This window comes from Crocodylus porosus, unplaced genomic scaffold (assembly GCF_001723895.1).
Source record: "Crocodylus porosus isolate Cpor-Errol unplaced genomic scaffold, CroPor_comp1, whole genome shotgun sequence".
Taxonomy (NCBI): domain Eukaryota; kingdom Metazoa; phylum Chordata; order Crocodylia; family Crocodylidae; genus Crocodylus; species Crocodylus porosus.
This window is the reverse complement of record NW_017728931.1, coordinates 2,571,119-2,592,841: the sequence shown is the minus strand read 5'-3', so window position 1 is coordinate 2,592,841 and position 21,723 is coordinate 2,571,119. Positions and strand designations below refer to the sequence as shown.

At 44.2% G+C, this 21,723-nt stretch overlaps 1 protein-coding gene across 4 annotated transcripts in view; it reads right to left on the bottom strand.

The window, feature by feature from the left end:
- Positions 1-21,723, bottom strand: part of SLC24A3 (solute carrier family 24 member 3) — a 441,617-nt gene that overhangs the window by 47,421 nt on the left and 372,473 nt on the right. For 3 of the 4 annotated variants that reach the window (XM_019544066.1, XM_019544065.1, XM_019544064.1), the window contains exons 7-10: positions 15,238-15,312; positions 8,635-8,660; positions 6,767-6,820; positions 4,205-4,350 (exon numbers count right to left, since the gene is read on the bottom strand). In XM_019544066.1, coding sequence (XP_019399611.1) covers positions 4,205-4,350; positions 6,767-6,820; positions 8,635-8,660; positions 15,238-15,312 — 301 coding nt within the window. The remainder of the gene's footprint in view (positions 1-4,204; positions 4,351-6,766; positions 6,821-8,634; positions 8,661-15,237; positions 15,313-21,723) is intronic. The other variant, XM_019544063.1, reaches the window with a different exon arrangement.

Here is a 21,723-nt window from a genome sequence, read left to right as displayed (position 1 = left end):
TGAACACCTTCAAGAGAAAATTGGATGTTTATCTTGCTGGGATGCTATGACCCCAGCTGACTTCCTGCCCTTTGGGCAGGGGGCTAGACTCAATGATCTTCTGAGGTCCCTGCCAGCCCTGATGTCTATGAAATCTATGAAATAAATAGTCTGAAAAATACTCCATGCAGATCAAAATGCAATCCCTCCTTTCCCTTTTTGATTCTCTTACTTCTAAGTGCCCAGAAAAGTGAAGGCTCAGCTAGTGGGGTCCTGCAACAGAACTGGGCTTCAATGGGTAAAAAACCCCCAGGACTGGAAATGAACACCTGGGTTATTGAGTCCAGCCCTCTGCAATTCCAGGTGACTACGCGATGGACACTACGTCAACTAAGTCCAAGAAGTCCACAAGAACAGCCACTCCTTTGCCCTGATCTACCATGCACATTGCAGACCACAGAGAACACTCTAACACTTGGTAACCAAAAGGCCTCAAAAATTGCAATGTGCTTCAGAAAGAGATAGCAGGAGAGACTGAGGAAGCTGCCTATACATTGGACCCCAGCAATGGGTTCTGGGTTGGATTCATTAGGTAAAATATGTCCAGATGATCTTGGGAAGTAGGTCATGACCCACACAACAAAAGAAGGCAACCTCCTACACCTCATAGTCCCTACCAATCTGACTTGAGGGAAAATAACTCCCTTACCCCAAATCTGGCTGTTTACCATTGTGTGTTCACTCATGCTCCATGTTAGTGCCTAAAACAATACTGGAGATATACATTATGTAATTTTGCAGCTGTTAGTGGCCAATTGCTAGATAAATATTGGAGCAATTCTTCCAATAGTGAAGCAGCCTCACGGTTTTGCTTTACTAAGTTTGTTTGAGTTACCACAAAGTTTCAAAACAAAATGAAACAATTACCTAGCATTGAGAAATATCACACAAAGAGGAATTATCTGTGGAAAAGTGTGTGTAAGCTGAAAGTATGACTGAAACAGCTTTTTTCATGTGAGTAATCCTGTGGGCAGTGGGCAACTTGAATGACTAAGGGTCGATGCACACTAGACCTTTACTGGCACAACTGAACTGGAAATGGATGTGAGTTTTTGGCACTACAGTTATGCTGGGAAAAGCCTCAGTGTAAACACAGTTGTACCAGTAAACAGTACTTCCATGAACCAGAATGAACTGTATTGGCAAAAGCTTTCCTTTCTATTCAGCAATAGAAGGGTAGAATGGTTGGAACAATGTCATGTTAGTGACTCTATGATTCCTCTGTCTATATATTAACCTGTTCACAGTTTCTGAATTAAGTCACTTCGGGTGTTTATACACATGCTTTGAGAGGCAGGGGGAAGTGCACTTTAATTAGTGCAGCACTGAGAGCCACTTTAATTAAAGTGCCCAGAGCATCACATGTATCAGCATCCCTGTGCTGAAAAATGGTGGAGGCACTTTAACTAAATTTCATCCGACAAGCTTTAATTAAAGCACCCCCACCAGTGATGACATGTGAGGGGTGCCTGTGTACCCCCTGAGAGAGTGGGTGCACCCCCTGACCATCCACACTCGCCACTTAAGCGATGGGTGGGGGGTGGCAAGTGAGAGTGCTGGTGCGCCTCCTGCAATCACCAGCTGATCATTGCAGCCCTTCCCAGAAGCTGGGATAGGCCATGGGGGTCCCCCTGTTTGGCAGGATCGGCCATGGTGGGACCCTCCCCCCCAGTCAGTGGGACTGGTTGCAGGGGGGGCACATTTCCCCCCTAAGGTGGCACCAGTCACCTATGGCCACATCCATTTTTCAGTGCAGGGACACTGATGCACATGACACTAGAGTCTGGTGGAGCGCAGTAATTACCACACTCCAGCAGACTCGATTAATCAAGTCTGCTCCAACGTGCTGTAATTACAGTGCATTGGAGCAACCTTGATGCACATGTATAGGCACCCTTCATGTTTTCCCATTCAATCGGTTTGTGGGTGTATTTTTTTTTTCCTGAATTGTTCATTAAGGCTCAGGAAGCAAGGCTGTTTCAGACAAAACATACGCCTTGCTTACATGAGAAAATTGCAATAATTTAACATAAGGTGTAAATTTAAACTGACGGCATTAAATTACTCACTTTTTTGATTTAGCTTAAGTAAACTGGGCACAGGTTTAAATGAGACCAGTATCCACTAAGGATATGCCTATGTGGTTAAGTTATGGGAGCATACGTTAGGTTGGGAATTCAAAATACTTCAATAATCCAATTGCCCATATGCACACTCTTATTCTGGCTTAAGTGTGGCCCTTTGTCCAGTGTTGTATATGTCATTATGGAAGTGGATTAAAACAGTGGTGCCTAACTCATCTGGTCCTGCAGGACTGGTCTGTGGGCTAGATATGGTATGTGGGGTTGGTTCATGGGCCAGATCTGGCGTGCTGAGCTGGTCTGTGGGCCAGATCTGCTTTGTAGGGCTATATCACCTGGCCTTTGAGGCTCCCAAGTGGTCTGGGAATTTGGTTGTTAGGGCCATATCTTGATCATTCCTAGATTAAAATAAACTAAACATAAGGCTCTCTTCATCTGGAATAAGAGTGTCCACAAGTAGGAGTTATACGAGTATAGTCTGGCTTCATAGGAATCTATGACTCTATGAACTTGCAAATATCTTCCATGCTGATGGGTCCTGAACTGAAGCCAGAGTTCCTGTACAAGGTACGCCCTAGTAGGAAGACTTCTTCTTGATTGACTGGATTATTAATGAACATACGGGGTGAGTCTACATGAGATGCTTTACTGTGCAGTAGAACTAATTACTGCGAAGTAAGTGTCCATTTTGACATGTGCAGACACTTACTGCTCAGTAATTGGCTCTAATTGTGAGTAAATTTGGTACCTGCAAATGCAAGTAGCAAATTTCCCCAAGATTACTTACTACACAGTAGCGCACGTGTAGACACCTGGCTGGGAACAAACATTCTTCTGACCAGCCAGGCAGCAGGGGCAGGAAATTGCTCCCTGCCCCCAGGAGCTGCCTGCCGCTAGGGCGGGCTCCACCATCAGAGCCTGGGTGGGGACAATGTCCCCTTGCCCCAGCAGCAGGGAGCTCCCAGCCACTGCTCCATGGTTGTGGAACCAGTGCTGGGAGATCCTTCTCTCCCAGTGCGAGCTCAGTGACTGTGGAGCTGGCACTGGGAGGGAAGGATCTCCCAGCCCAGGCCCTGCGACTGCGGGGCTCAGGCTGGGAGATCCCTGTTGCTGGGGTGGGGGAACACTGTCACCACTGTAATGGAGCCTGTCTCAGCAGTAGGCAGCTTTCAGGGGCAGGGGGCAATGTCCCAGCCTCTGCCAGGAAAAAGCTGTCTCCTGGCTCCTGGGCTAGCACCCAAGGGGAGCCTAGAGCTCCCCCTGGCTGCTTCAGGGGCCTGTTGCTGGGCCTCAGTGAGTGGGAACAGTCTGCTGCTAGGAGCAGCAAATCTGCTGTTGTGTCTCTGCAAGTGTAGTCATGTGCCCAGGAGAGTTTACTCTCTAGTACTTGAGAGTAAACTGTTCCTGGATGATCTGCACATGTAGACATGCCCACTGAGTTAGATCCTCAGCTGGTACAAGTTAGTGCAGCTCCATTTAATTAAAGGCCAATTTCCATCACCGTAGATCTGACCAAGAGGAGCAGCCTCATTTCAAATTTGATCCAAAGTTGACATAAAAATGGTTAAGGGGTACCCTTGTTTGCAACAGCATCAACAGCAGATGAACTTTCCCCTCTACAAATAGACTCTGGGGTCCGGATATGGAAGTCACCTCAGGCTGACTGTCTCTGGGATTACTAGGCAGCTCAAGCTGTTTTCCTGTTGCCATGCATTTGTACACACTCTCTGTCTCTGCTGATCCCTGAGTGGCTCCATCAGGAATCTGGAACAACATTTTTTGTGTAGGTGTGTGCTCTCTCTCCTGGGAGTGTGTCACTGCACACACTGTGCCAGCAACCACAAGAAATGTAGAGTCAGGGAAGCAATCTTCCTAGGGGAGAACTCACAGTTGAAAACAGACCTGCACCCACTGCAGCTATACTGCCATCTGGTGGTCTGGGCTCCAAACAAGCTACTGTTTCTCCCCGTAAAGAACTTCACCTCTTCACCTCAATTCCTAATGACACAGGAGAAGCTCAGGTCTCAGTTTGCTACCTGACGTAAGAGTTATTTGGAATAAAGCAAGCAAGTAGTGTGACTTACTGGAACAGTTACCTTTCTTTAGTAATACCACTGTAGCATCACAATTGCTGTTATCATCCATTTCTGTGTTGTTTGCTAGTCCATTCACCATATTCGTGGCATTTTTTGTCTTCCTTTCAAAACAGTGATGTATGGAGGAATTGAACCTATGTACATAAAACAAACTCCAGCTGTATTTCTGGGCCCTTCATGTAATTTGCTAGACGAACTGTCTTTTTCTTGGTGTAGACCATGTGGGATCAACTGTGCATTTTAGAGAGGAAGCCTCTGATGGAACCACAAAACTCTTAACTAAACAGCATGAAAAACAATCTTCATATCTTCAAAAGGCTGCTAAACATTATATATTTATACAATCCAGGATGATAAAACAATGTCACTCAGTGTCTTTAAACTCTTTCATGAAAAATAATTTTGTCTTTCAGTTTTCAGTAATTTGTTCCAAGGGTGTTAAACTCACCTGGGCTCCTGGCCTACATCTGGACTTGCCTCTGCTCATCCTGCTCTTCTAGGAGTCCTGAAGGCTGGGTGAAACAGCTCCATGGGCCATATCTTTGACACCTCTGATCTGTTCAGTTCTAAGCATGGGTGGCTTTTTACTAATTACTGCTCTAAGGATGTTTTATCCTGGGGGCTGCTCAAATTAGTCCTTGACCTCCCCAAATACCACTCCAATCCCCTTCCTCTCCCTAATCTGCCACTCTGCTTTCTGCTCCCTGCCCTGTTGTCCCTGTCTGAACTGCTGCTCTACTCTCTGTTTCTTTCCCTATGCTCCTTGCACGATTTGCTGTTTGCTTTCTCTCCTACCTGCTGCTGTGCTGCCTGTCCCTGCCCTGATCTGCCATGTGCCTCACACAGAGGCTGACTGTGCCATTTGTGGCAACCGTGCCACAGGTTGGCCACTCTCATTTCATCCAATTACTATTACATGTAACGTATGCAGGAGGACGGAGAGTAATCCCATCTCCCCCTATTATCGCCATCAGGCTGTAGAGTTGGGCACTGCCTTGTTCTCTCTTTGCCCCAGTGAATCTTGAATTCTTTCCTGCATAGAAGAACACCTGGAAAGGGAGAGACTGAGACAAGCCTATAGCCTTGGGGTGGTATTCAGCTGGGAGATCTGGCTTCTAGTTTCTGCTAGGAATATAGGTTTGAATTTCCTCAGGCCAAGGTAGGCCCAGCACCAAGGTCTCCCACTTCCTGAGTGAGGGCTTTAAGAGACGGATGACATGAGGACACCATTGTTTCTCTTTGGGCTGCATTCCCAAAGAAACTGGTGGCCACCATTATATTTTGTGGGAAGCCCACTCGTGTCCATGCCGTGTGCTCTGACAATGGTAAGTGTATTGAGCCCTTTAGAGGCCCGCGTAGGAACACCTCCTTTCTACATCCTGGTTGGACTTAGATGAGAGACAGGTGCAGAGCTGGTCAGCCCTGTCAAGATGAAGGAGATTCTGCCCTTTACCCTTGGGGGATCTTCAGCTCACTAAGTAAAGGCACCTATGGATTTTAGGTGCCTCCAGGATAATGTGGCAGCTGAGCCATGGTTTCTGGGATTGCAGTTTTGGACTCAGGTGCCTACATTCTGTTTAAGTCCTACTTCAAGTGCCTAACTCTCTTTCTGGATATGACAGGGAGGGGGCTCGGTATGCCTTACTAGCGAAATGGGGAAAACAGACTTGGATTAAGAGAGCACTGCTGATGGAAGATAAAACAGAAAGAAAGAGAAATGTGGAAAACAGCCCTTCTCAATCTTACTGGGATGTTGCAAGGATAAGTCCAGGAAGGTCTTATCTGAGCTGCTCAGATACAGAAGCAAGGAGCGCTCTGCTGTATAAAAGCATAGTTGCAGTACAGAAGTGGTGTCAAATATATGGTCCCTGGGCCAGATGTGGCCTGTTGAGCAGTATGATGTGACCTTTGGGTTGGTGGACTGACCCTGGGTGTGAATGTTGTGCATGGGCTGGATCTGGCAAAGGGGATGGTCCTGGGTAAATGATGAATGCAATGTCCCACCAGACTGGCCCTGTGTGCTGCCAGAGCTAGTGTGCAGGGTCTGTCCAGAAGGTGCACATGCCACATGCCAGCCCCTAGTGCTGTATGCAGGATGCATGGCCAGTCCAGCCCCATGCACCATGTGCAGCACCCACTGCCCTTGGGGCTTGTTGTGCACATGGTATGTAGGGCTGGCATGGGGCATGTGATACCTGTGGCACTCAGGCTGGACCCAGTTCTAGACACAGCACAGGGGGTCTGGGGTACAGGCTGCTAGCAGTGCCCTGGACCAACTCCCTTTGTGGCCTGTAGTGCCAGGTCTGGCTTGTGCGCCCCATGCCAGCCCTACAAGCATAGCGAGCACCAGGGCTGACATGTGCTGTATACAGTGTGTGGGCTAGACCTGGCATCACAGATGCTGAACAGGAGGTCAGTCCCGGTCCGGCTGACAGATCAGTCCAGCACTGACACCCCTGCACCACAGAAACCCTGCTCTGCTTCCCACTACTACTCTGGACAAATTCTGAAACCTTGGGCTGTATAGACTGAGGGCATACACTGACTTACTTCATGATGATGATGTAGACGAAGTACATCAGTACTAGGACTAAGGACTCCCACCTGAGAAAAAAGGCACACAAGGAATGAGTTATAGCAGAGTAGAAGGAACAGCCTGTCATCCCATTCTTCTGTCATGCCATAAACCCACAAGGAACTATCTGACCCACTGTGCATCTTAATGAGTGGAATGAGGGGGTGAAGAAGGTGAAACATAAAGCACTGGTTTCTGGAGGCCCATTTTGTTTTTCCTCAGCTTAATATGTAATAAGAAGGCAGTTGTGCATTGACAACAATTTCAGATTCTCTGGAAGAGAGAATGTGAATGTGTGTGGGGAAACCATTTTACTCTCCCTTTGCATGGGTCTTAAGTGATGACACAAGACATAAAATCAGGCCTGTAGCTGGTTCAAGGGTGTCACTGCTGAGAAAGTGGTGCTGAACAACAGGCAGCACCAAGTCCCTCCAGCTCCTCTCTCTTTCCACGAGGCTGCTTCATGACAGGACTGACCATTAAAACTGCTAGTTAAATATTATTAATGTGTTTTGATTGCTTCTACAGCAAAACAAAAGACATATAGTAAAATAACACAGTCCCTGGCTTTTGGCACTTCTTACACAGAGCTGAACTGTGCCTTTCTCTTCTTTTTCTCCGACCAGTTACATTTTTTGTAGCTCACTGACAAATCTTTAGCCCCGGTAGAAAAACCTGTGACCAGCACCACAGTGCTTAAACAGTAGGACACACTGTTCCTTTCCTTTTAAGCAGCCCTGTGAGTTTATGGTTGCCATGACTTTGTGCTGACTATTCTTTTTCTTTTGTTTTGGACACTCCAGCATTCTGCTTCCCCATTGACACGTTTTAATAAAAGGGTGCAGATGAGTGTAATTTGGCCTCAAATTTAATTGTAGTTAGGAAAGCCCAAGCCTTTGAAAAACCTAACAGCTGTAGATATGTTTTTGTGAAATTTAAAATGTCTCAGTGATAAACATTTAAAAAGAAAGTAACTCCCTGCAATATTTGTAATTCAAACATGACAGGGAACATTGCATTGAAACTGGTAAGTAGCTGACTCTGAACAACTAATTCAATTGCTTAATGTTACTGTCCAGTCTGAACTGGGAAGAAAAATATCAGGTCAACAGTTGACAGTAAATTACATTTTTTAAATTATTTCAGTTTTTCTGATCTATGGTGTCATCTGTAGCATAAATAAAGGTATGTATTTTAAATGTATGAATTTTAACTAGATGGTGTCCCTTTAATATTATATTGGAGATTCTTTGCTAGCCCATTGTTACAAAGAGGCAGTTAATCAGCTAATTCATTTTCCAAAATAAAAAAATACCAAACACCTCTCTCCCCCTTCCAAAAAATCAACTTAATCCAAAGATCATTTGTTTTTTAAAAAGTCAAACATTTGAACAAACTCAGGACATCCTGAAAAATATTTTTAACACTGCAGCTTCACTGCATTTCCCCTTGGTCTTCCCCATCTCTTCCTGGTCCTATTGATATCACCCTGGTAATGGACCTCTGACTTAAGGCTATACCATACTGTCAGTCCACATGTGTGTAGACTCCGCTGCTGTCTTTGGGAGTGTATGTGGGTGTTGAGAGGGCATGGCCTGACGTTGCTGCCATCTCACATTAGGGGACGCTTCAACTGAAGCTCTCCTGGGCATTCTCCACTTGCTCAGAAAATGAGTTATACAAGTCCACCTGCTAATAGGGTCTCCCGCAGAGCAGGAAATTGGTGCCTGAATTGCTTTGCAGAACTTTAGTTTTTCCCTTTCTCATTAACCCTGATTTTTCAGCTCTTGCAGGATAATCAAAAAGTGACAGGAAAGAAATTAAGACAGCTGGAGATACTTACCAGGAAACTTTTTCATCATATATAAACTGTGGAAGAAATTAAAAAAGGCATATTATTCATAACCCACAACAACATACATCAGAGCTGAAAGCAGCCCATTACTTGAATGTAAGGCAAGGAGAGGCTGGGTATGCAGTGTTGAGAGCAAGTGACGCTGGCAGGAGGCGTGGGTTCTAAACCCAGTTTACCTGCTGAATTGGTGGGTAATCCTGCGCTCTTTAGCCATCTCAGTGTCTTCCACCAACAAAAGGCAAATAGCTAGTCTTGCCCATGTCCTCTAAGATCTGAGGTGATGTTATTAACAGTGCACCAGGGATGGGGGTGATTTATCAGAGGTACAGCAGGTGTGACCTTGGGGCAAATGGTGTTTGGTGACATCCTCAGCTGGTGCAATGATGTTAATGGATTGATGCCAGTTAAGGACTTGGCCCAGGCCTGATTTTCACCTGTGTTGGGCATTCAGTCTTCCAAATGGACTTCATCCATGTTACAGGTGTTAGAAACCAAACTGTTTAACACCTGTACGCTTCCTGGGATATGGACTGCATCCCGCTCCACATGCGCCAAGTGCCCTAAGCGCCTGTCCATGTGATACAAGTGGTTATGGATGAATTTTGTTAACTTATGCTTGGCTTCGCTCTCCGAAGCTGCATGTTGAAAGGTGAGTGCCTCCCAGTCACCACTAGATGGCCCTCAAATTCCACCGCTCATGGTGCTTCCAGCCTCCTGCCTGCCTTAAGTGGCTGATGAGGCTGAAACAGGGCTGTGGTGTATTTTGCTAGTAATAGGCTGAGGAGCCAGTCTTTCACAGCACTTTCTCTTTTCCTCTGGCTTTAAATGGTCAATATCTACAACCTGACTGGCTTCCCTGTTGGCCTGTTCCTGTCACCTCCAAGCAGAGGTCTCATCTCAAAATAGCTTTTAGCTAAAGCAACACAGTGACATTGTGATGGGCTGCGATAGATTGTTGTGACAGGAAAGACTCAGTGGGAAAAAAGATGGTTGTGTGTCCCTGAGATCCTTGCCTGGCATTCTCCTGATGAAGTGCCTGTGTTTTTTGTGGCGTGGTGAAATTCATCCTCCTCATTTGACTGAACACATATATTGCGTGACTTCTTTTATGTCAGGTGACAGCTGGGAGACACTTGTTCAGTTCAGTGTCTAACCACAACTCCGCGGTGTTACAATGTGACCCTGTCAAGTTTCCAGCCCTCAGTGAGTAACATCCTCATCATAACCTGTGGCCAGGGGCAATCTTGCAGAAGAGCTGTGGGCTGACACATCATTATAACAATACCACAACTGTGTTTCTCTGGGTCCTGAACCCAGAGTATCATACCACAGGCATGCCCCTGACTTAACAGCCTGAAAAATGACCCTGCCTAGTACTTGGTTTCAACTTTTATTAACAGACTCCCCTTCTGCTCATTCATCCTAAAAACTTTTCTTCATTCTCAGCTCTACAATGTGAGATGTCAATGGCTAGAGAGCAACCAAAAGGATGGAAATGACCTTTGAAAACCATAAGGGAACGTCCTTTACCTGTACATTTTGTAAATAGCAACCCCCATTTTGTGTAACATAAACTGGTCCTAATAGTTTCCAGAAGATGTGAGTGTGTTATCATATATTTCACAAGATATGGCTCACAGTCACCATGGTTTCACCTGGCAATAATGGTTTCAGGGAACAACAAAATGGTTTGACAGGGCCTTCCAGCATATACTGTATACATCTTTATGAAGAACAGTAAGTAGAGGGCTCTCTCTTTGGCCTAATGTCTTTGAAAGTGTCCCTCTGAATTTAAGAAATGTTCTTGTTGTATCAGAAGGCAGTATAAAGAGTAACTCTGGAGCAGGTTTAGAAACTAACAACTGTTTTGTCAACTTGTGATATAAAATGAGTCTTTATAATTTTATTTTAATTGCAAGGAAGTTGTAAGGCCAGTAATCTCTAGTGGTAAAAAGAAGTTTATAATAAAGTTAGGTTGGTTTTCACCAACTTTGGATTTTTAAGTGGTTCAATGTTAAATTCCTAACCTTATCAATGCCAACATATTTATTTCCCAATGAGTACACAGATGTTTAGGCAAAATGATGGTGGCATGCCACTTCTATGAGCTTAATACAATCTGTTAGAAGAATGACATGAGCTACTGTTTGTAGGGAACACCCTCCATTTTTGGTATTGTCTTGGTATTAAGGCCTTTGAATAAGCAAGTCCTCCCTATCCAACCATGCATTTAAGCACGTGCAAACAGTGAAGCTTGTACTTAAGCCCTGTAAAAGTCCACAGGACTTAATGCAAAGCACGTACACAAGTGCTTTGCTGAGCAGGGATGATTCAAGCAGGGAAGACTCAAGCAAATTCTTAAGTGTTTGGTTGAACTGAGGGCTCTGGTGTGTTTGGACACTTCTGGTTTCTGAACATTCACATGTCAAATTTAATAATAATCCCATAGGATGTATTTATTCCTGTCCAAGACAATTCAGTATTTAAGTCTAATGATCAAGAGGCCCATTTTGTCTCAGAAGAAATGACTTGAGGTGTATCTGTCCAGGGGTACCCTGAGAGTGATCACATTTATACGTGAAACTAGTTTGTGCTTGCAATTTGAGAACCATAGCACTTTTTTCTTCTCCTACATTCCTAGTAAGTGATTTACTTTCATGGTAAATGTGAAATAGTTATTCATTTCAGCACCATTTATTGTTTCTAAAGACAAGAGAAAAAGTATTCTCCCAATTAGAGAAAAAAAGGCAGTATAATTATTGCCTGTCCTCAGCTCACCCTGCATGGGGCAGGGAAAAAGTAATGCGTGGCAGGAACCAGGACCGTGCAGCATCATATTGCTCTCTGCACAAATGTCCCAAGGCTTAACCCATTTGTGTGTGGTTTGAGCCTCTCATGAGAAAGATGCTGTCCAAGTGTGCTGAAATATTACTAGTATTTCAAGTAGGGAGCATGGCTAAAACATCATTAGAGAGAGAGAGAGGGAGAGAGAAATTCTTTCCTGACTGAAGACAGAGGGGTTTTGTCATTTTGGGTTTATTCTAAGTGGAAAGTTTGCAAGCTTCTCTGCAACTGACTAACACAACTTAAAATTCATATATCAAACGTGGTGTGTTTCTAAAAGTTTCTTTACCTATCAGAACCTGATGCTAAACCTCAAAAGCAAGGAAATGAAAAGCTCAGTCACCTAACACAGCTGTCACTCAGCCTCCATGCAGTGACCCCCACTTTCTTCCAATGTGGTTAGACCAGTCTTCCCCATTTTGTGCCCCTTCTGTACAGTTCTAGGGCAGTAGCTGCTCAGCTATGAGGATGCGAGTCCAAGAAGGCTGGCATGCTTTGAGGGCCTGTGTTCAAATCATGGTATGCATGCACTCTGTGGTCTCTGCTGATTGTCTCTGGATGAAGGACTCTATCTTACATTGGAGGAATAAAGGGATGAATTTTAACAGCAAAACATAAGTGCCACCACCTCGGTCTGACTCTCTTCTTCCTAATAAGGACATTAAATACCATCCCAGAAAATACCAAGCAAAGGCATTTCTACAGCTGCAGGGAATAAGAAAATTTGAAGGGGCCCTTACTGTTTTAGTTCAGTGGGGTGTGAAGTGTGTCTTACAGATGGTGTGAAGTGGAGTAAGCACTACTAGATCAATTGTCATACCCCAGCTGAGGAGCTGAGCCCTTAAACATTTTAATTGTTTTTTCCTTTTTCCCATTCACTCCGTCTCCTTTCATCTACATGCAGTAAATGTTTACAATGACTTGAATAGAGTAGTTGCTGGAGGAAAAACAAGACAGACTTACTCTATACTTAACCCAAACCACAATTAACTATTTAATATTGTCACAGTGAAACAAGAACTCTAGTAATATCTTAACATCTTAAGCCCTGATGTATGCTGTGATCAGGGCACTAGCTTCCATGGGTTTATAGCTGACTCCACCCTAAATTACAGCTGGCCAGTGGGCCTGACCTACGTCACCGATGGCAGGGATCTGCCGGGAAAGAACCTGGCATAAATTTGGCAAAGAGAGGCCCTAATCTGGGGCAGAAGAGCATGACAATATTGTGGTACTTTGGTGTTTGATTCCCAAGGACTCTGGCAGTTCAGTAGCCAGGTGGAGCCACCCTTTGTGGAAGTAATTCATAAAAGGAGAAAGAAGAAACCAGAAATCAGATTCTGTTCCACCTACTGGGTATCTCAATGGATTTAATCACCTATGTGTGATCCTATACCACCTGTTCAAGCCCCTGAAAATTCACCCTCATCGGCTGGCTATTAAGTCAGAGAAAGCAACAAAGTGGAGGTGGACTGACCTGGCTTCTGCATTAACTATTTTTCAGGGACTCAAGCAGGATGGAATAAAATTGCATTTAGATGCGTAAGTCCACTGACATGCCTAACTCCTCTTACATTATTTACAGGTAGAATAGAATCTGGTCTCTTGTCTACAGGTGCTGGAGGTCTTTGTTTAAAGACCCACCTGATTTTCTTGTTACTTTAAAGGATACACTAGATACAACACCAGGAGGAAAGATTGTGACAGGCCTCTGTGAGGACCCCTAAGATGCAGCCCCCAGTGTAAGGATGAATCCACCCAAAATTTTTTTAAAAACTGCCCTGCACTGGAAGTGGAAAGGTTACTGACAGGTGCAAAACCTCCACAGTCTCTAGAGCTGATTTGCAACTATTCTGTAAATCAAACCCACCACCAAACCTCATCAGCCAAGAAGCAAAATACCTCTCTATATTCATGCTTCCTCTGGATTAAAAAAAATGGAAATAAATAAATAAAGTGGCTGTTATGTTGCATACGTGCCTTTCTGCCCTTGGGAGGTAATTTATTACAATTTGCAGGATTGGCCTGGCTGACTGTTCAAAAACCACATTCCTGTGTGTGGTTATGCTCAGGCTGTCAGAGCAAAGCAGCAGCCTTTGTTTGTTTCACAGATCATTACTAACAATTATGCTGTCTTTATTCTTGTCCCAGTGTTGATGTATGAATTAGATTGGAGATGAGGTATGTTTCAAAAGTTGCACAAGGCTGACCTGGTAGAATTGAGAACACAAATCACAAACAAGCTGAGGCAAATGATCTACCAGAAGTTTGACAGAAGGAGAGAGAAAGAGAGAGACTGTTCTATGTACCTAGCATATGTGTATATGGCAGCATGCAGGCCCAGGCAATAGAGGTGAAGAGAAATAAATATAGGGCACTTTTACATGTGCTCCAGTGTATTCTGATCAGAACACGTTGGAGCAGACTCGAGCTAGCTAGAGCGTCCTAATCAGAATACTCCAGCATGCTCCAGCGTCTCATGTATTCAGAGTCCCCGCATTTCAAAATGGCAGCAGGGCACTTAAACTAAAGCTTGTTCAACAAACTTTAGTTAAAACAACCTGCCATCATTCTGAAAGCGGGACTCTAAATACACGAGAGGCTGTGGTCATTTTAATTAGAGCAGCTTCCAAGAGCCACGCTAATTAAAATACCGCCCCCCCACACACTCTGGAGTATGTGTACAGATGCCCATAGTGACAAACTGTAATGCTATTTAGTTCAAATCAGACACATTTATGCAATGGAAAAATTCACTTCCTTACTGCAGTCCTGACTTTAGCGGTACAAATGTATTAAAGCAAAACTAAGGAGTGCTATCTTTCTTACTCCCTATGTTTGGTAGGGATTTGTTAACTTTAGGCTACATGATCAAGATGGAAATTGGGGATGACAGACAACAGCAACACAACATGTAATCTGGTTGTGGGAAACTTAATTTTTTTAATTTCTTGACTTGCGATTATGGCTAGAAATATAATGTTTAACTGATGTAGGGTTTTACACTCAAATTCTTAAGCTAACTTTTTTTCACTGTCAGTGGCCTGTGTAACACTGCCTTTCCCTCTGGACTTGATGGGCACTGTTAAGGGAAAAGGAGTAAAAATCACATCTTTGTTGCCTAAATCTAGGCTCCAGCATTGCAGTAAGGGGATTTTCATAGCTGCTAAATATTTTGGAAAACAAGAAACAAAGTGTTATTGAAAGCATCCTGCACCTTTGATTGCAGGGTTTGTGGCTAGTCATATACCACATGCCTGACACAAAGGAACATTTTGTATCCATTGACTGATTTCCTTCTTATAGAGGCAAATTATGCCACATTTTCCACATGAACTTCCTGGTAGCAGGCCCACTGGGGCCTGGTGGAGGATTCAGCTACTTTCTCACCTACCCAGAGAGCAAGACTGGAAGCTACTCCATAGCCTGATGAGAGGTCAGAGCACTGGGTTTCAGAATTAGTATCCCCATGCAATGTATGGGGCAATTCAGGCTCTGCGGATTCAGGCCAGCAGTGCTACATTCATTACACATGAGCTGAGCTTTCTTCCTCCACCACTAAGATGGCTACAGATAATTCTTTTTGTGAATAATACTGATCTTTGGATGTTAGCACAGGACTCCTGGAGTCAGGATCTTATTCCCAAGATTACAGTGTCTATGCTTTAACTTGCCCTTGATGACAATCCTGCTACCGATACAGGTTTCCCAAACAGAAGCATAGATATAATAACCTTAAAAACTTACCACAATGAGTGCAATAACAGACAGTGTATAGTAGCTTGCATCTCTCAGGAGACTCCATGATGACAGTGCAACGACCTGAGAAAGATATGCAAAAGAGGAAGTGAGCCAGGCTCTTATCAGCACAAGCTGTCACATTAGCAGTAGGTGCCAAAAGATAGACTGTCATTTCATAGCGCAAGCTGGCCCCACACATGTTAGTACATGATACAAGAGATCAGAGCTGGGAAATGCAATACACTACTGAGACTGCTGTCAAGAGATGAGCACAGGGGCTAGAGGGGATGACTGAATCTTGTGCCTGAATGGTGACAGTCATGGAAATGAAGACCACTTGTATTGTTAGTCCAGGGTCAAATTCTGTCTTTGTTAAGTCCTACCAGTCCAACCAACTTGTGTGTTAACAGTAGTTTGTATAGGTGTAACTATGGACAGAATTTGGGCCCAAATCTCTATTCTTTTTATGTTTAACATCTCTTTCTTTCATAAAAGTAATAAACTTCACAGAAAACACTGTTCAAGTTGCATGATTATGCTCTGAAAATGCAGGAAATACTAAAAGGATGTGACCTTAACTCTGCTCCATTGTGCATATCCACTATGGTTTCATCTTGAATTCCTGTGTCAAATAGTTTTTATAGCATTTAAGCACAGAAGGGACCACTACATCTAGTCTGACATAAGTAACACGGGTACTTAATACTCTTATATTAAGCCCAAAATATTTTTGTTAGATGCAACGGTAAGCAATTCACTCCTAAACTGGTACAGGCAGAGAACAGGAGAGATTGAGGTGGTACCAGAGCTCTGGCAGTGGTGAAGCACTGGTTAACTGAGACATGCCTACAGGTTTCCAGAAGGAGAGAGACAATCCATGCTGCAAAGAGAAGTGAAAAAGTCTGGAGGTTCCTGCCAATGTGCCTTAGCAAATAATTCCTTCCTAAATCCAAATTTGGTGATCTGTTCAGAACTGGGGCACATAAAATTCACCAGCCAGGCATTCTCCATTTCACCTCAGTGTGCTGACCCACCCTGTCCCATGTTCATCTGTGGTCAAGTTCTGTGGCCTCAGAGGAAGGTGACACACAGCACAGACAATATTTAATCATGGAGGGAAAACATTCCTGTCTGACCCCTGCGGCTGATCGGCTGAAACCTAGACTGGATTATAATCACTGTCTCAGTGAGATATAAGCATGTTGAAGGCAATACTGGCAATCCTGCTCTCCGTGGGGGCCATGAAGGAGGAGGAGTTGAAGTGCACATTCAGTGAATCTTTAGTAGCACAAAGCTGACTTCTACTACCCTTAGCTACTAGTGTAGAATCTGGTAGGGATATGTCCTACTTATTTGTGCACGCCAGGAAAAAAACTCAGGAAAGACACCTATGGCCTTGTGCAGACATTCATTTTCTCCTGGGAGAGTCATTGTTCTCCCAGGAGAAACCACAAGCGTACAAATGTTCAGGCTTTTTCTCCCAGAGTAAAAATGGGTGCTCCAAGAGAAAAATAATTGGGAACAACAGGGTTAAATCATTCCCAGAAGACTGTCTCCTGGGACAGTGAATGTCTGTACATTCTGTGGCTTCCCTCTGAAAAGAACATAGTCCTGTAGCATTTCCCCTTTCTCTTTCCTTCTCCAACCCCAGGAAGACAGTGTGTGGTTTGCTGGACTCTGTAGCTCCAGCAGGGAAGAGAAAACACAGCCTTCACTATCCCCACACTGTGCTGCTGGTGAACACAGGCTGACCATTGGCATTCTGGGTCAGCCAACTCAGGGCTGCGCTATGCACTATTACCATCTGTCATCAGGCTGACTAAGGGAGGCTGCACAGCTGGCTGAGATGTACATACAGGGGTCCTCTCTGCATGCACAGTGTCAGCACTGCAAGCTTTCCACTCTTTGGGGCCTCAGCATTCAAATACTTATACATGCAGCTTATATGAAGAAAGTGCTTGGTTAAGGATGCATTCTAGAACAGTGGTAGCCAAACTATGGCTTCTGAGTCACATGCAACTCCCAAGCTGTTTAAATGTTACTCTTGAAGAAACAGAAGAGATCACTGGCTCAGGGACATTTGCATCTCCAACATTTTATGTCCCATGATTCTCAGCTATGACAAGATTTTGGCTTGTAGCCAGAAGGGTTTGGTCGCCCCTCCTCTACAGAAACAATATAAAATTTTTAGCATCTCTGGACTGTGCATAGCCCCATTGATTTTAGCAGGGCTCTGCAGGGGAATGGAGAGTTACTGGCACAGAAGTTTGCAGGATTGGGTCCTAAGTTTGCAAGAATGTTAGCAATTAAGTCAGTCTCTGATTTAAACCCAGCAAGGTCTGCACAGTGTCTGGGTGTGGAGCTAAATTAGAAGGTACCTAAGGAAGTTGAGACACATAACAAAGGTAGAGATGAACCACTGGTACCCAGGGCAGGGGTTGATGCTCCTTCTCTTGATGCCTTCAGATCCAGACTGGATTCTATTCTAGAAGGGATGCTTTAGTCAAACACACATGACTAGATACAGTACTGGGTAACTGGGTAACGCTTAATGGAGAGTGATATCCAGGAGGTCAGGGTAGATCAGTGATTCTCAAACTTTTTAGCCTCAAGGCACCCTTCCATTACTTTTATAAACTGAGCAGCATCCCATGTCAAAAAAGAATGTATTTATTATACTGCTTACCTTCTTGAAGAAGGGCTGGGAGAGAGGAGGAGCAACTGGGAGGGAGTAGCCTGCCTGCAGTGAGTGGGGGTAGCAGGAGTGGCTGGAAGGAAAGAGCCTATATGTATTTCCTCACCAGAGCCTATGTTTATCTTATTTACCTTCTCTCACTGTCAGGGCCAGTCAGGGCTGGGGCACCCTGTTTGAGAATCACTGGGTTAGATGACCTCATGGTCCTTTCTGGCCTTATACACAATGGATAGGATGAGAGTTCGCAACTCTGTGTACAGCACAACATAAAGAAGATCATATGTCTGGCTAAGACTGGCTAGCAAGGCTAGGGCATGCCAGTTTCTGCAGACAGCAGCATACCAGGGAGCAGTGTGCCGATATCAGGTCCAGCTTGCTTTGACTCCCCAGCCTGAATGACCAGGTACCTGTGTACAGCTGGGTGAACTGGTGCTGGCTTTTTGTACAAATCCACAATTCATGCTTTTGGACCTGTAGCAAGATGACTTTGCCTCTCTGACACTGCTCCCAGTACAGGATATAGGTACATGCAAACCATTATGACACAAAGTACATTAGAGGAAGCCATGATCCTAGTCTTTGGATTCTCTTCTATGTCAGTCCTCAAATTTCTTAACAGAGTGGATGGGGTGAATTACAAGCAGCCAAATGGCTATAACATCTTCAGTCAGCTGGACCAGTGAATCTCAACCAGGGTACTCAGGCAAACTTGGGCACTCTGAGATCCTGTGAAGGGTAACACAGCAAGTATGAAGAGACAAGCAGATAAGGACAGGCAGAGGCTCCAGGTGTGAGGAAAAAAGCAGATAAAGGCAGGCTCCCTGCCTACTTGCTCCCCTGCCTAGTCTCAGGGTGTAAGCATTGTAATACAGAAATTATCTTTTAAAATGGGGTGCTACTCAATTCACAAAAGTTATGGGGGATGGAGTTGAGTCTAAAAAGATTGAGAACCACTGAGCTGGACCATGATCTATTTCTCCCACAGTCCACAAAGCATAACTGCATCCTTAAATCTTCATTTTCCATTTCTAGAATGCATTTCAGACATTACCTTTGCAAATGGGGTTTCCAGCCACATTTCCAAGTCAAGTTTGTTCATGAATTCAATCAAACAAACAGAAAATTCATTTTCACTTTTTGTTATCTGTAAAAATCCCCTTTTTCCCAGAAAATTGACTTAGAATGTTTTCCTCACATGTGCAATGATTAACCCTTTGGACACTGATACTCTTGCAAGCAGGCAAGCAAGGGAATGATTTACTAGAGAGAGCACAGAGCTCTAATTTACTTTAGACTGCTTTGCACTAAGGCAGCATAAAGAGGCTTTGGAGTGTGTAATGTGAACAAAAATTAGGACCAAAGTATTATGGGGGAGTTTTTCAATGGCACAGATAATAATGAGACACCCAGCTCCCACTGATTCCTTCCCCCCAACCACCACACCGTTAGGTTCTCCAACAATTAACGTGCTTCTTGTCTCCAGACATCTCCTATTATCAATCTAAATGACAACATTTATTATTGAGACCAATGATGTCTCCTAATTTATGCTGTATTTAAGATATAAAATAGAGGCTATGATCACATGCGGACATTAATGAAAGTACTAAGGCACTCTGCACAAGCCCTTTGGCTTTAGTCATTTTCCAGCTTTAAAGGATGCACTCTTCCTACTTAAATTCTCCCTTCAGCTACAGCTGGCTTCAGCATTTGGTCCTTCATGTTTTAACTGTATGTTGCTGTGGAAGCAGGCAGTTATTTTCCAGGACACAGACCCGCAATCCATCCGTTTAGAAGAGCACACAAACAATGCTGCTGTTGAACAGGGTGGAACATGCTCCATGCATCTTAAAAACTGGCCACTGTTGTTTCAGTTCAGAAATACAGGGTGGGGATCCTAGCCACAGATGACCACACTGAAAAGAAAGGGCTTTGATTAGTCCTCATTTGAGCAGGTTCAAATCTTGTCTTCCTTGAGTTGTCTGTCCCTGATGGACTCCTCTCCTGTCAGCTTAGCTTGAGTGAGAGCCATTGTGCTGTACAACTGCCCCTGAGGCAGCATGGTGTCTGCTGCAGAAGCACAGCATAGCAGGACCACGCAGCATTTCTAGCTCAAGTTGTGACAGCATGCAAATGTCACCCCATGCCTTTCAAGTGGCCGGATACCTCAAGTTGGTCCCTAATCCAAATTGGAGTTTTCTGAAGGTGAATGGGAGTGGGGCTAGAGGTAAGTCTTGAGTCACACTTCAAGCTAAATGTATAGTGAAGACAAGCCCCAAGAATGAAGACAGGCAATGCAGATTCAATACAGGGTAAAACAGGATTGCTGCACAGTTCATTTCACTTAATGCCTCTCAAAGGTACTGAAGTCAGAAGAAATTTTGGGCACTGAGGGCCAAGTGAGATAGGAACTGAGAACTTGGAAGTGAAAGGCCAGTGAAAATCAAGTCCTTGGCTTCATTAAGTGCATCAGAAAGGCAGAATAAGAGCAGCCACAGGAGCCATACCATCTTCTATCTGCTGAATGCTGCCCCAGGTTTTTCTGTAGACCTGAGATACTCCCATAGCTGCACTGTCTTTTCAAATCTCTATTTTCCATTTCTAGAATGCTCTACAGATATTCTGGACCAGATTCTTGACAGCTGTAAATCAGAGCAGCTCTTCTGACATGAATGGAAGTTGGTCAAATTACACTAGCAGAGACTGTGGCTCTACCTTTGTACATGTGTTTTCCCTCTGTATCCTCCAGTCATGTTTGCGCATGAATTAAATTAAACCAAAGGCAGCTTCATTTTCATTCTACGGTATTGATATAAAGGTTCCTGTTGCATAATAAAACAGTTTCCCAGGATTTTCTACTGGTAACCCTTTCAGTATTGATGTTTTCCAGGATGCTAGCAAGACAAATATTTCAAAAAGACTTAATGTCCATTTCTTATTTCTTTTAAGGCTTCCCTATACTGTGGCCTTTTGGGCACAACTGTAATACATACTCATTCACAAGGCCCCTTCACACTGTCAGAGCAGTGTAAAAAGCTTAGATGAGACTTAGAACGATAAAATCCCTGAGTCAGGTTGGATTTGGACCAGCTGAAGACCTATTACTGCTTGAGTGTTGGGAATGTATATTATGATGGGATTTTTCAAGCATGAGTTCCTAAAGTGAAATTTCTAAACCCATATTCTGCTGCATGGGTAAGAGCCTTTATCTTGTATATTGGACCTTCCTCATCTGATTTTATGCTTTCAGTTTTATAAGCATTTATAAAATTATGTTCTGTTCTGCTCCAGTTTCCTTTAATGCTGCACTGTGTCCTGTGTGCCTTAGGATATATATAGCCAGTTGCCTCACCCAGTCTATGTTCACACAGTTTACTGTAAGCTGCTTAAATGTAGACCAGGAGTGGTGTGTACAGCCAGGAGCTGCTGCCTGGAACTGCACAGGGAGCCTGATGTAACTCAGGGTTGGTGTAGATGCTGGCGGGTCTGTGAGGGAGGGTTAGTGGATCCACAGAGGAGTGTTGACTGGTTAGCTCAGTTAGTCGGGGGGATGGGAACAGCATCTGGATTTTCCCAACCCTGGAGCTGTTCTTCAAATGTGTGCAGGCATTCATTAGATTCGGTTAACCCTTTCCAAAACTAGGTTAACCCTTTCTTGATCTAAGTTAGTGTACCCCAAGAGGTGCACTAACTTAGATCAGGCAGGCTTGCTATTTTGTGGTCAAATGAATTCCTCTGAACTCATTAAATCCTCTGAACACCCCCAGGCACCACCTGGGATAACAAGGAATAATGTC